Raw genomic sequence first — 16,182 nt, 5'->3', positions numbered from 1 at the left:
GCGCTCTACCCCCCACCGCCTCTAGCGATTAGCTGCTTGAGCATCAAAGGAAAGTTGGAAAGAGGAGATGTAGAAAGTTTCATATACAGACTAAGTTAGCAAAACAATTGCCTATAATCATTAGCAAACACTCACGCTATTAGGTAGAGTTTATTTACATGAAAATAAAGTTAATTTTAAAAATCCTAAAATTAAAGTAGGCTTATTTAAACTGTTTTGACGGTTATTTTATTTGCATGACGGTCTTCATCCATAACCGTCAGTTATACGGTTATTAAATGACCATCACAGCCCTATCCCTGACCCAGTTTGTAATACCTATATATTTCAAGCAGACCAGAGTCCCTGTGCCCAAGAACGCTAAGGCAACCTGTCTAAATGACTATCGGCCCGTAGCACTCACATCTGTAGACACGAAATGCTTTTAAAGGCTGGTCATGGCTCACATCAACACCATTATCCCAGACACCCTGGACCCACTCCAATTTGCATGCCGCCCCAACAGATCCACAGATAATGGTGCCGGAGGGGATGGCTGCCGTTTTACGTGCTCCTAACCAACTGTGCTATTTTGTGTGTTTTTTCGCATTGTTTGTAACTTATTTTGTACATAATGTTGCTGCTAGTCTCTTATGACCGAAAATAGCTTCTGGATTTCAGAACAGCGATTACTCACCTCGAACTGGACAAAGATTTTTTCTTTAATGAGTCCGACGCAAAGAATATACTGTTTCTCTGAGACCAGGCCCAAATCCCCTTCATTCGCGTGAAGAAAAGACGGAGGTACAGGGGGCGGAGAGCGGGGGTGCCTTGTGAGAATTCGTCGGTGAGTGGGTAACCCGCCTCTACCATCCGTTCTATTGGCCAACGTGCAATTACTGGAGAATAAACTATCCTACCAACGGGACATAACATTTTTTTATATCTTATGTTTCACCGAGTCGTGGCTGAACGACAACACGGACAATATACAGTTGGCTGGGTTTTCCGTGTATCGGCAGGACAGAACAGCTATGCCTGTCTATTTACCACCACAAACTGATGCTGGCACTAAGACCGCACTCAATGAGCTGTATAAGGCCATTAGCAAACAAGAAAATGTTCATCCAGAAGTGGCGCTCCTAGTGGCCGGGGACTTTAATGCAGGCAAACTTAAATCCGTTATACCTCATTTCTACTAGCATGTCACATGTGCAACCGGAGGAAGAAAAACTCTAGACCACCTTTATTCCACACACAGAGATGCATACAAAGCTCTCCCTCCATTTGGCATATTTGACCATAATTCTATCCTCCGGATTCCTGCTTACAAGCAAATACTAAAGCAGGAAGTACCAGTGACTCGCTCAATACGGATGTGGTCAGATGACGCGGATGCTACGTTACAGGACTGTTTTGCTAGCACAGACTGGAATATGTTCCGGGACTCATCCAATGGCATTGAGGAGTATACCACCTCAGTCACCGGCTTCATCAATAAGTGCATTGAAGACGTCATCCCCACAGTGACCATACGTACACATCCCAACCAGAAGCCATGGAGTACAGGCAACATCCACACTGAGCTAAAGGCTAGAGATGCCACTTTCAAGGAGCGGGACACTAATCTGGACGCTTATAAGAAATCCAACAAACAGGCAAAGCGTCAATACAGGACTAAGAATGAATCGTACTACACCGGCTCTGACGCTCGTCGGATGTGGCAGGGCTTGCAAACTATTACGGACTACAAAGGGAAACCCAGCCGTGAGCTGCCCAGTGACGCGAGCCTACCAGACGAGCTAAATGCCTTTTATGCTCGCTTCGAGGCAAGCAACACTGAAGCATGCATGAGAGCACCAGCTGTTTCGGATGACTGTGGGATCACGCTCTCCGTAGCTGATGTGAGCAAGACCTTTAAACAGGTCAACATTCACAAGGCCGCGAGGCCATACGGATTACCAGGACGTGTACTTAGAGCATGCACAGACCAAATGGCAAGTGTCTTCACTGACATTTTCAACCTCTCCCTGACCGAGTCCGTAATACCTACATGTTTCAAGCAGACCACCATAGTCCCTTTGCCCAAGAAAGCGAACGTAACCTGCCTAAAGGACTACTGCCACGTAGCACTCACGTCGGTAGCCATGAAGTGCTTTGAAAGGCTGATCATGGCTCACATCAACGCCATCATCCCGGAAACCCTAGACCCACTCCAATTTACATACAGCCCCAACAGATCCACAGATGACGCAATCTCAATTGCACTCCACACTGCCCTTTCCCACCTGGACAAAAGGAACACCTTGTGAGAATGCTGTTCATTGACTACAGCTCAGCGTTCAACACAATAATGTCCTCGAAGCTCATCACTAAAATAAGGTCCCTGGGACTGAACATCTACCTCTGCAACAGAATCCTGGACTTCTTGACGGGCCGCCCCAGGTGGTGAGGGTAGGCCACAACATCTGCCACGCTGACCCTCAAGACGGGGGCGTGGTTAGTTTCCCTCCTGTGACCACGCACGACTCCAACACCATCATTAAGTTTGCTGACGACACTACAGCGGTAGGTCTGATCTCCGACAACGATGAGACAGCCTCTAGGGAGGAGGTCAGAGACCTGTCAGTGTGGTGCCAGGTCAACAACCTCTCCCTCAATGAAAGTAAGACAAAAGGAGCTGATCGTGGACTACAGGAAACAGAGGGCCAAGCACTCCCCCATTCAAGATTTGGCATGGGTCCTCAGATCCTCAAAATGTTCTATAGCTGCACCATCGAGAGCACTGACTGGCTGCATCACCGCTTGGTATGGCAACTGTTTGGCATCTGACCGCAAGGCGCTACAGAGGGTAGTGTGTACGGCCCAGTAAATAATTGGGGCCAAGCTCCTTGCCATACAGGATCTCTATACCAGGCGGTGTCAGAGGAAGGCCCAAAATATTGTTGAAGACTACAGCCAGACACTGTTCTCTCTGCTACCACATGGCAAGAGGTACCAATGCACCAAGTCTGGAACCAACAGGAACAAGAACAGCTTCTACACCCAAGCCATAATACTTCTAAACAATAATGCTAAATAGCTAATCAAATGGCTACCCGGACAACCTCCATTGACCGTTTTTTCCACCATCTCCTGCACTGACTAAGCACACACACTGGACTCTACCCACACACACAAAGTATGTGAACACCCCTTCAAATTAGTGGATTCGGCTATTTCAGCCACACCCGTTGTTGACAGGTCTATAAAATCAAGCACACAGCCATGCAATCTCCATAGACAAATATTGGCAGCGAATGGCCTTACTATTTAACAGCACATAGGCCTCTATCTCTTGATATTGTTGTAACAATGAAGAGTTTTTTTATGGCTGTGCGCAATGATCATGACGTGTGCAACAAGTCGGCTACTTGCAGAGGATTTCATATTGCTGCAAGTTAGGCCTAATAAAATATTTGTTATTGGATTTAACATCTGGCCTCCCAGCAGCGCCATCACACTTCTGACACCAGTGTAGTCGACTGGGACTTGAACATGTGACCCTACAACTGTCCCTGTGACTATCAATCCAACACCTTGTTACAACAAGACGTTTGAACCTCTTGATGGGTTGCCACATAATTTTCTACCACCATGCTAGAAAGGCTAATGCCTAGGAACGCTATACTTCCTGATGTTTTGCACCGTGCTCAGCCAGGTGTAAAAAACAGACTGCCGCAACCTGATTGGCTGAACACAGGGTGCAACATCAGGAAGTAGCATTCCTAAGCTTTAGCCACTCTAGCATGGTGGTGGAAAATTGTGTTTCATAAAGAAAGTATGCATATTTTCCCCGTTTTTTCCCCCAGCCCTCTCGTCATTAAATCTAGTTAAGGAGGAAATTGAAGCCTTTACATTTACGTCACAGCCTGAATGGAGAATGTTTTATGTACAAACCAGTCGCCGGGGGACACCAGTGTATTACCAGCTCTGCACATCAAGCCCAGATGATAGTGGAGATCACAGAAGAGGAGGACGGCTCATAATAATGTCTGGAATGGAGCAAATGGAATGGCAAACACCTGGAAACCATGTGTTTGATGTATTTGATACCATTACACGAATTCTGCTCCAGCCATTACCACAAACCCATCCTCCCATAAAGTCCATTAGCGGCTGCCCAGGCTAGCAGTAGACATACTCTATGGCTGTCCATCTATGTCGATGATGACTTTGCTCCCAGTAATTACAAGCTATTTGTGGTGTTGTTTTGGTGCATTGTGTTTATGCCAATGCATGTAGCTGTGCAGGCCGATGTGAAACCCCCATGGTTTGCTACATAAGGGGCAGCACTGGGAAGGGGGACCCCTGCTGGTGGGCTATTAGGGTGGGTAGTAGTTCACGGTGGGAAAAGAGCCATAGGGTGGCGCTATAGACCAGCAGTTGGCACCTACGGTAGGCCTACATACACTAGATACACAAAAGTATGTGGACACCCCTTCAGATTACTGGATTCAGCTATTTCAGCCACACCTGTTGTTGACAGGTCTATAGAATCAAGCACACAGCCATGCGATCTCCACAGACAAACATTGGCAGTAGAATGGCCTTACTGAAGAGCTCTGACTTCCAACGTGGGATGCCACTTTTCCAACAAGTCAGTTCGTCAAATTTCTGCCCTGCTAGAGCGGCCCTGGTCAACTATAAGCTCTGTTATTGTGAAGCGGAAACATCTAGGAGCAACAACGGCTCAGCCGCAAAGCGGTAGGCCACATAAACTCACAGAACAGGACCAACGAGTGCTGAAGTGCGTAAAAATAGTCTGTCCTCGGTTGCAACACTCACTACAGAGTTCAAAACTGCCTCTGGAAGCAACTTCAGCACAGTAACTGTTCGTCAGGAGCTTCATGAAACGGGTTTCCATGGCCAAGCCGCACACAAGCTTAAGATCACCATGTGCAATGCCAAGTGTCGGCTGGAGTGGTGTAAAGCTTGCCACCATTGGCCTCTGGAGCAGTGGAAATGCATTCTCTGGAGTGATGAATCACGCTTCACCATCTGGCAATCCGACAGACGAATCTGGGTTTGGCAGATGCCAGGAGAACGCTACCTGCCCCAAAGCATAGTGCCAACTGTAAAGTTTGGTGGGGAGGAATAATGGTCTGGCGCAGTTTTTCATGGTTCGGCCGCAGTGCCTACTACTACAATTTCGAAGTCGAGAACCTTCCGTCCCTGCTCTGGATCGAGCGGGGCTTCTCCATCTGTCGGAGGCCTGCACCAGGCGTAACGGACTCAAGTTCTTGCCTCTCGCCCGTCCATAAGTGATTTTGGGCAGCTCCATGGTAAGAAATGTGACCATTCCTGGTGCAAAAACAATGTCCTATCCCGGAGCTTGAGTAAATGACATTACTAAGGTGCTCCCGAATGTACTACGTCAGGACATGGAAATCGATTCTATCGTAGTCCATGTGGGTTTTAATGACATTATGAAGGGCAACTCTGAACAGTTGAAACTGGATTTTAAAAGAGCTGATTGAGTCTCTGCTAGACACTAACAAAAACCCCATCATATCTGGCCCTGGGCCCTCTCTGAATCATGGCATTGAATGCTTTACTAGGATTCTTGCTCTTCACAACTGGCTACGTGATTATTGCAGCTCAATGGGTGTAACTTTTGTTGACAATTTCGATACCTTTTGGAAACAACACGTTTTATAAGGAGGATGGGATCCACCCAAATCATTTGGGTTCCTGGATCCTTTCACAGCATTATAAGGCTGCGTTGAGGCAATTACTTATCAATGACCCAAGCCCAGCCATTGTGACGCAGAGTTGTCATAATGCTTCAGCAAATGTACATTACACCAGGGGCGTCGGTAGACACAATATAAGTAACCTAATTTATGTCCCTCTAACTGCCCTGAATGCCTCTGCTGATCCTACAGCTATTTTATGCAGTAATCATGTGCCTAAGAACCAGATTTATACTGTTTGCACTGAGCTGGTGTGCCCTAGGAGGAGGTCCACTGTGTGCAGCTCACCCTGCACTAACATAAAGAACATGAGCACATCTACTGCTGCTAAGCTTCCCAGTAAAGCAATAAAAACAAGTAAGCATCCCAGAAGAAGTGCTCAAAATAGCCCACGTTAACATATGTAGCTTAAGAAACAAGGTTCATGAAATCAATAATTTGCTAGTAACAGATGACATTCACATTCTGACTATCTCTAAAACGCACTTAGATAACACCTTTGATGATACAGTGGTTGCAATACAAGGTTATAACATTTACAGAAAATATAGAAATGCCAATGGTGGAGGTGTTGCTGTCCATATTCAGAACCACATTCCTGTGAAGATTAGAGAGGATTGCATGTTGAATACTGTTGAAGTAATATGGCTACAGGTTAATCTGCCTCACCTAAAGCCCATTCTGGTGGGAAGCTACTATAGACCACCAAGTGCTAACAGTCAGTATCTGGATAACATGTGTGAAATGCTTGATAATGTATGTGATATCAATAGAGAGATACTTTCTGGGTGATTTAAATATTGACTGGCTTTCATCAGGCTGCCCACTCAAGATAAAGCTTCAAACTGTAACCAGTGCCTGCAACCTGGTTCAGATTATTAGTCAACCTACCAGGGTAGTTACAAACAGTACAGGAATGAAATCATCAACACGTATTGATCATATCTTTACTAATTCTGCAGAGATTTGTTTGAAAGCAGTATCCAAATCCATTGGATGTAGTGATCACAATATAGTAGCCATATCTAGGAAAACCAAAGTTCCAAAGGCTGGGCTTAATATTGTGTATTAGTTTTGTAGTGATTCCTATGTTGTTGATGTAAAGAATATATGTTGGTCTGTGGTGTGTAATGAGGAGCAAACAGACACTGCACTTGACACATTTATGAAATTGCTTATTCCAGTTACTAATAAGCATGCACCCATTAAGAGAATGACTGTAAAAACTGTTAAATCCCAGTGGATTGATGAGCAATTGAAAAATTGTATGGTTGAGAGTGATGAGGCAAAAGGAATGGCAAATAAGTCTGGCTGCACAACCGATTGGCAAACGTATTGCAAATTGAGAGATCATGTGACTAAACTGAATAAAAAGAATTAGAAACTACACTATGAAACAAAGATAAATGACAAAGAATGACAGTAAAAAGATTTGGAGGACCTTAAATTAAATTTTAGGAAAAAAGGCAAACTCAACTCCATCACTCATTGAATCAGATGGCTCATTCATCACAAAACCAACTGATATTGCCAACTACTTTAATTATTTTTTCATTGGCAAGATTAGCAAACAATTGCTGACACTACACATCCAAGTATATCTGACCAAATTATGGAAGACAAGCATTGTAATTTTGAATTATGTAAAGTGAGTGTGGAAGGGGTGACAAAAGTGTTGTTGTCTATTAACAATGACAAGCCACCCGGGGTCTGACAACTTGGATGGAATATTACTGAGGATAATAGTGGACGACATTGCCACTCCTACCTGCCATATTTTCAATTGAAGCCTACTAGAATGTGTGTGTCCCCAGGCTTGGAGGGAAGCAAAAGTCATTCCGCTACCTAAGAATAGTTAAGCCCCCTTTACTGGCTCAAATAGCCGACCAATTAGCCTGTTACCAACCCTTAGTAAACTTTTGGAAAATAATTGTGTGACCAGATACAATGCTATTTTACAGTAAACAAATTGACAACAAACTTTCAGCATGCATATAGAGAAGGACATTCAACAAGCACAGCACTTACACAAATGACTGATGATTGGCTGAGAGAAATTGATGATAAAAAGATTGTGGGGGCTGTTTTGTTAGACTTCAGTGCAGCTTTTGACATTATTGATCATAGTCTGCTGCTAGAAAAACTTGTGTTATGGCTTTACTCCCCCTGCTATATTGTGGATAAAGAGTTACCTGTCTAACAGAACACAGAGGGTGATCTTTAATGAAAGCCTCTCCAACATAATCCAGGTCAAATCAGGAATTCCCCAGGGCAGCTGTCTAGGCCCATTACATTTTTCAATCTTTACTAATGACATGCCACTGGCTTTGAGTAAAGCCAGAGTGTCTATGTATGCGGATGACTCAACACTATACATGTCAGCTACTACAGCGACTGAAATGACTGCAACACTTAACAAAGAGTTGCAGTTGGTTTCAGAGTGGGTGGCAAGGAATAAGTTAGTCCTAAATATTTCTAAAACTAAAAGCATTGTATTTGGGACAAATCATTCACTAAACCTCAACTAAATCTTGTAATAAATAATGTGGAAATTGAGCAAGTTGAGGTAACTAAACTGCTTGGCGTAACCCTGGATTGTAAACTGTAATGGTCAAAACATATTGATACAAGAGTAGCTAAAATGGGGAGAAGTATGTCCATAATAAAGCACTGCTCTACCTTCTTAACAGCACTATCAACAAGGCAGGTCCTACAGGCCCTAGTTTTGTCACACCTGGACTACTGTTCAGTCGTGTGGTCAGGTGCCACAAAAAAGGACTGCAATTGGCTCAGAACAGGGCAGCACGGCTGGCCCTAGGATGTACACAGAGAGCTAATATTAATAATATGCATGTAAATCTCTCCTGGCTTAAAGTGGAGGAGAGATTGACTTCATCACTACTTGTATTTATGAGAGGTATTGACATGTTGAACTACTGGCGCACAGCTCGGACACCCATGCATACCCCACAAGACATGCCAACAGGTCTCTTCACAGTCCCAAAGTCCAGAACAGACTATGGGAGGCGCACAGTACTACATAGAGCCATGACTACATGGAACTCTATTCCACATCAAGTAACTGATGCAAGTAGTAAAATTAGATTTAAAAAAACAGATAGAATACACCTTATGGAACAGCGAGGACTGTGAAGCAACACAAACATAGGCACAGGCACATGCATACGCACACACGATAACATACGCACTATACACACACGTACACATGGATTTGTACTGTAGATATGTGGCAGTGGTGGAGTAGGGGCCTGAGGGCACACAGTGTGTAGTGAAATCTGTGAATGTATTGTAATGTTTTTAAAAATGGTATGAACTGCCTTAATTTTGCTGGACCCCAGGAAGAGTAGTTGCTGCCTTTGAAGCAGCTAATGGGGATCCATAATAAATACAAATAATATTAAGGAAGTCTCTAGGTTTTGCTCGCCTGAGTATCTAATGATAAGCTGTAGACCACACTATTTACCAAGAGAGTTTATCTATATTTTTCATAGCTGTCTATTTACCACCACAAACCAATGCTGGCACTAAGACCGCACTCAACGAGCTGTAAGGCCATAAGCAAACAAGACAATGCTCATCCAGAGGCGGCACTCCTAGTGGCCGGGGACTTTAATGCAGGGAAACTTAAATCCGTTATACCTCATTTCTACCAGCATGTTAAATATGCAACCAGAGGAAAACTCTAGACCACCTTTACTCCACACACAGAGACGGGTACAAAGCTCTCCCTCTCCCTCCATTTGGCATATCTGACCATAATTCTATCCTCCACATTACTGCTTACAAGCAAAAACTAAAGCAGGAAGTACCAGTGTGTTGCTCAATACAGAAGTGGGCAGATGCTAAGCTACAGGACTGTTTTACTAGCACAGACTGGAATATGTTCCGGGATTCTTCCAATGGCATTGAGGAGTACACCACTTCAGTCACTGGCTTCATCAATAAGTGCATCGATGACATCGTCCCCACAGTGACCATACGTACATACCCCAACCAGAAGCCATGGATTACAGGCAACATCCGCACTGAGCTAAAGGGTAGAGCGGATGCTTTCAAGGCGCGGGACTCTAACCCGGAAGCTTTTAAGAAATCCCACTATGCCCTCAGACAAACCATCAAACAGGCAAAGTGTCAATACAGGACTACGATTGAATCGTACTACACCGGCTCTGACGCTCGTCAGATGTGGCAGGGCTTGCAAACTATTACGGACCACAGAAGGGAAGCACAGCCGCGAGCTGCCCAGTGACACGAGCCTACCGGACGAGCTCAATGACTTCTATGCTCGCTTCGAGGCAAGCAACACTGAAGCATGCATGAGAGCATCAGCTGTTCCGGACGATGTGAGTAAACAGGTCAACATTCACAAGGCTGCAGGGCCTGACGAATTACCAGGACGTGTACTCTGAGCATGCGCTGACCAACTGGCAAGTGTCTTCACTGACATTTTCTACCTGTCCCTGGCTGAGTTTGTAATACCAACATGTTTCAAGCAGACCACCATAGTCCCTGTGCCCAAGAATACTAAGAACCTCCCTAAATGACTACCGACCCGTAGCACTCACATATGTAGCCATGAAGTGCTTTGAAAGGCCGGTCATGGCTCACATCAACACCATCATCCCAGAAACCTTAGACCCACTCCAATTTGCATACCGCCCCAGCAGATCCACAGATGATGCAATCTCTATTGCACTCCACACTGCCCTTTCCCATCTGGACAAAAGGAACACCTACGTGAGAATGCTATTCATTGACTACAGCTCAGCGTTCAACACCATAATGCCCTCAAAGCTCATCACTAAGCTAAGGACCCTGGGACTAAACACCTCCCTCTGCAACTGGATCCTGGACTTCCTGACGGGCCACCCCAAGGTGGTAAGGGTAGGTAACAACACATCTGCCACGCTGATCATCAACACTGGGGCCCCTCAGGGGTGCGTGCTCAGTCCCCTCCTGTACTCCCTGTTCACCCATGATTGCATGGCCAGGCACAACTCCAACACCATCATTAATTTTGCCGATGACACAACAGTGGTAGGCCTGATCACCGACAACGATGAGACAGCCTATAGGGAGGCGGTCAGAGACCTGGCCGTGTGGTGCCAGGATAACAACCTCTCCCTCAATGTGATCAAGACAAAGGAGATGATTGTGGACTACAGGAAAAGGAGGACCGAGCACGCCCCCATTCTCATCGACAGGGCTGTAGTGGAGCAGGTTGAGAGCTTCAAGTTCCTTGGTGTCCACATCAACAAATGATCATGGTCCAAACACACCAAGACAGTCGTGAAGAGGGCACGACAAAGCCTATTCCCCCTCAGGAGACTGAAAAGATTTGGCATGGGTCCTCAGATCATCAAAAGGTTCTACAGCTGCACCAGAGAGCATCCTGACTGGTTGCATCACTGCCTGGTATGGCAACTGCTCGGCCTCCGACCGCAAGGCACTACAGAGGGTAGTGCGTACGGCCCAGTACATCACTGGGGCCAAGCTTCCTGCCATCCAGGACCTCTATACCAGGCGGTGTCAGAGGAAGGCCCTAAAAATTGCCAAAGATTTCAGCCACCCTAGTCATAGACTGTTCTCTCTGCTTCTACCCCCAAGCCATAAAGACTCCTGAACAGCTAATTAAATAGCTACCCGGACTATTTGCATTGTCCCCCCAACCCCCTCTTTAACGCTGCTGCTACTCTGTTAATTATCTATGTATAATCACTTTACCTCTACCTACATATTACCTCGACTAACCTGTGCCCCCGCACATTGACTCTGTACCGGTACCCCCTGTATATAGCCTCGCTACTGTTATTTTATTGTTGCTCTTTAATTATTTTTCTTATTTTTTCCTTCAGTTTATTTGAGTAAATACTTTCTTAACACGTATTTTCCTTAACTGCATTGTTGGTTAAGGGCTTGTAAGTAAACATTTCATTTTAAGGTCTACACCTGTTGTATTTGGCGCATGTGACAAATATGCTGATGTTTCAATTGTCTCAAGGCTTAAAAATCCTTCTTTAACCGGTCTCCTCCCTTTCATCTACACTGATTGAAGTGGATATAACATCATTAAGGGATCATAGACTGACCAGGTGAATCCAGTTGAAAGCTGTGTCATGGAAAGAGCAGGTGTTCCTAATGTTTTGTACACTCAGTGTATATAGCCATGTAGTGCTTACTCTTTATTTTTTATTCATTACTCACTGTGTATTTATTCCTTGTGTCACTATTTCAATTTTTTATTTGATCTTCTCTTTAACTCTGCATTGTTGGAAAATGATCCGTAAGCATTTCACTGTTAGTCTACGAAGCATGAGACAAATAAAAACATTATTTGAACACCAAATGACGCTCCCCATCCAACCTGAAAGAGCTTGAGAGGATCTGCAGAGAAGAATGGGAGAAACTCCCCAAATACAGGTGTGCTAAGCTTGTAGCTTCATACCCAAGAAGACTCGAGGCTGTAATCACTGCCAAAGGTGCTTCGACAAAGTACTGAGTAAAGTGTCTAAACACTTATGTAAATGTGATATTTCCGTTTTTTTATTTTTAATACATTAGCAAAAATTTCGATGACTTTGTGTGTGTGTTCATAATTTACCATTAGGCAATGTTTTTAAAGTGAAAAATGGAGGGTATACCGGGAGAGGTCTGAATGTGTGCTGCTGGTCAGAACATGGGTGCTGCTGGACAGAGCATGTAGAAACAAGTCTGAATATGTTCTGCTGGTCAGAGTATGTAGAAAAAGTCTTATTGCATCAATGCAATGCCTGATGCTTGTCCTCTCTGCCTTCTTCATAGCAAGAGATAACAGAGAGCGAGAGGCTCAAAATGGCTAGAGGATACAGCCTGTTCAATCCCACACACTCTTCCCACTCAACTTCAGTCTAGAACAGTCATCTAGCTTTGATATCTATCTCCTACTCGTTCCCAGGAAATAAACAGCTGAGGATTCAGTCACTGCATATAAACTATATCCATTCTGCACTTTTAACAGATTTTAACTAGCACTGAAGAAGTTGAATTCAGGTTCAGAAACTGCTTGACATAGTATCTATGGTAACTGCCGGAAAATCCAATGCTAGGCCTTCAATTCAGTTTTGAATAGTGTCTGAGGGAGCTTCAGAAGGAAATACTTAAATTTGTTCGTGATGTTGGTGTGGCTTATTCAGTCTGGAACAACTATTATCACAATAGGTTTATGCAGGATGTTTTCAGGCCTATTAACAGATGACAGTCCTCCCGACATTCCACAGCAGTGAGTAGGCCTGTCTGGGTAAATGCTCCTCAATCGTTTACTTGTTATTATCCTCTTAAACAGTTGGCTGAGGTCTACAACCCAGTCCTCTCTTTGGCAGCTACTACAACGCATCTGTCTGTATAAGAGACAAGCGCGCATGTGGCATGCCGTTGATAGTGGTACCCGTCTGGTGCCAAGCAAGACAGTGTGGCGCATATCTCATACAGTGGGCCAATCCCTTGCCAAGTGGAAGATCGCTCAAGGATTTGACCGGAAGAAACGTTTCCATAGAAGTAACCTACTGGGATATGCACATTGTCCACTAATCCCCATCATCTTCAAACAGACAGTTAAAGGCTACAGCTATAGTCACAGTAGGTTGTCTGCTGCATCAAATGCTCTCATATACCACTAGAAAACATAGGGCCCAACTATTTTCGATGACTGTCCTTGTACCCTTACATAGGCTTATACAGCCACTATTATCTTAACTTTAAGGGGAGCAATTCATTATAGGCCTCGTCTGCCTGTCATCTGAATATCCGGGCAATTACTATTAGCATATAGGCCTCGGCTACACATTGTCACAGAATGATCCACATGATGCTGTAATCGGTGCTAAAATGTAGCCTAACGATAATGTGCAAATACTGTTTGTTAATCTAAAAGATATAGTGCAATAGGCCTATAATTTCTCAAGTGGATGTTGTTGACCTGCATCATCAAAGGCTTGGTGGTGAGGAAGTTAGACCTAAACCTTGCCCAATGATAACACCGCGCAGCGAAGGAAATTCGGCTACAATGTCGAAATCTGCAACATCAAAATGTATACATATCTAGGTTAAATGGCGCAAGAAGTCTACTTACTGCTATCTTGTCGGTTGCTTCAAAATGCGCAAGAGGGAAACATGGGCCCTATTAATAATTAATAAAATATTTAAGTAGACTTACCAGTAAACTTTCTAAGTTTATCGCAGACCTTGGATCTTTAATCATGGCCTCCAGCTTTTTCAACCGGTTTTCCATCCGTCTCTCTGCACCAAGCGACATCTTTGCGATTGATTAATGCCCGTTTCGTTTACATATAAGACGAGCCTTATGAGAACTCTTTGGGTTTACATGAGAAAAAATATTTTTGTTCTTGGGCAATCGCCGTGGGACTAGCAGCCTCCGACTCGCTGCACTCTGAAATCGCTTCGGAATTAGTGTCCACAATGAAGGGGAAAAAAATAATCCACCGTGAAGGGAGAAGCGCCGCTCCTCAAACTTGCCAATTAGTTAGGAGATTTCGTTAAACGCAAATCAAGATAAAAACGTATGGTACCATATTCAATATGAATGTTCTCTATGATCCACACGGCGATTAAGTTAGCATTTTTAGAAGATTCAGCAACAGGGCGTTTTCTTTGACCCCCTCCCCTTCTCTTTTTGGGCGCTCCGAAGTGCTTTGCTTCAATTTCAAAAATGTGTTTCTAAAACAGTCCGCAGTATTTAAAATCCAACTTTAGAAACTCTCAAATTACATGGATTTCGTGACTGCCTCACTGTCGTAGGCAAATTGACAGGGTAAGAATGGCGTTCTCCAAAATAGCTTGCGTGATGAATAGTTTAAAAACCTTCTACGATCAGTTCTTCTCCTCCCATGCACTACATAACTATTTTGGTATTTATCCCTGCATGCCCAAAAAACAAAGGTTTGTCGAAATGGCTAACTACAGTTAGCCACCGTGGATTCCTCGTACACTACATACTCCACTTCCAGAGCTAGATCTCTCTCCTCCCTCCTCTGATATCAACATGCAAACACAGCCGCCTCATTTACCCATAAGCCTTCTCTGTCGCCTCTTGTCTATATAGCCTGCTGTTCAATGTGGGAAGCTGCACCATGATGAACCATAGGTAGGCCTATGTGATGACTACTCTCCTAAAGTTTTTACAAATACATTCTTCACACTCAGTAATGATTAATCTGATTGATACATTATTTCCACTATTTAACAGCACATAGGCCTATATCTCTTGATATTGTTGTAACAGTTAAGAGTTTTTTATGGCTGTGTGCAATGATCCTGAAGTGTGCAACAAGTCGGCTACTTGCAGAGTATATCATATAGCTGCATGTTAAGCCTAATAAAATATTTGTTATTGGATTTATCATCTGGCCTCCTAGCAGCGCCATCACACTTCTGACACCAGTGTAGCGATTTGGGGCACTAGCCCGACTTACAACAAGACGTTTGAACCTCTTGATGGGTTGCCACATAATTTTCCACCACCATGCTAGAATGGGTAATGCCTAGGAATGCTATACTTCCTGATGTTTCGCCCGGTGTTCAGCCAGGGGTAAAAAACAGACCGCTGCAATCTGATTGGTTGAACGCAGGGTGCAACATCAGGAAGTAGCATTCCTAGGCTTTAGCCACTCTAGCATGGTAGTGGAATGGAGTTACTGGAATGGCATCAAACACCTGAAAACCATGTGTTTGATGTATTTGATACCATTCCATTAATTCTGCTCCAGCCATTACCACAAACCCATCCTCCCATAAAGTCCATTAGCGGCTGCCCAGGCTAGCAGTAGACATACTCTATGGCTGTCCATCGATGTCGATGATGACATTGCTCCCAGTAATTATAAGCTATTTGTGGTGTTGTTTTGGTGCATTGTGTTTATGCCAATGCATTTAGCTGTGGTCCTCTGTAGCTCAATTGGTAGAGCATGGCGCTTGTAACGCCAGGGTAGTGGGTTCGATCCCCGGGACCACCCATGCGTAAAAATGTATGCACACATGACTGTAAGTCGCTTTGGATAAAAGCGTCTGCTAAATGGCATATTATTATTATTATTATTATTTCTGTGCAGGCCGATGTGAAACCCCCATGGTTTGCTACATAAGGGGCAGCACTGGGAAGGGGGACCCCTGCTGGTGGGCTATTAGGGTGGGTAGTAGTTCATTGTGGGAAAAGAGCCATAGGGTGGCGCTATAGACCAGCAGATGGCACCTACGGTAGACCTACATACCGTACCTGCACCAGTCACACCTTTGTTCATTATGCTGTATCGGCTGGTGCAGACTTTTTGCTAATTGTTCTGTGATGCGCAGTGGAGAATATGCACACAATGTGTCCAAATAATATTTGGGTGTTTTGCGCCACGGTGAGAGAAGGATAAATAACGTGTGTATGTGTGCGTGTCTGCAGTTGACA

The 16,182-nt window shown here is 44.4% G+C and overlaps 1 protein-coding gene across 5 annotated transcripts in view; it reads right to left on the bottom strand.

The window, feature by feature from the left end:
* The window catches only part of LOC121544787 (rho-associated protein kinase 2), a 51,526-nt gene extending 36,745 nt beyond the window's left edge, over nt 1-14,781 (bottom strand). For all 5 annotated transcript variants that reach the window (XR_005996149.1, XM_041854935.1, XM_041854933.2 and 2 more), the window contains exon 1: nt 13,927-14,781. Coding sequence is in view for 4 of the 5 variants with exons in the window: in XM_041854935.1 (XP_041710869.1) it covers nt 13,927-14,025 (99 nt within the window). In the remaining variant the exon portion in view is untranslated. The remainder of the gene's footprint in view (nt 1-13,926) is intronic.
* Between the last annotated feature and the right edge of the window lie 1,401 nt (nt 14,782-16,182).

Source organism: Coregonus clupeaformis, chromosome 29, assembly GCF_020615455.1.
Source record: "Coregonus clupeaformis isolate EN_2021a chromosome 29, ASM2061545v1, whole genome shotgun sequence".
In the NCBI taxonomy this organism is placed as follows: domain Eukaryota; kingdom Metazoa; phylum Chordata; class Actinopteri; order Salmoniformes; family Salmonidae; genus Coregonus; species Coregonus clupeaformis.
Note: the sequence above shows the minus strand (reverse complement) of the source record. Positions and strands in the feature narration are given on the sequence as shown.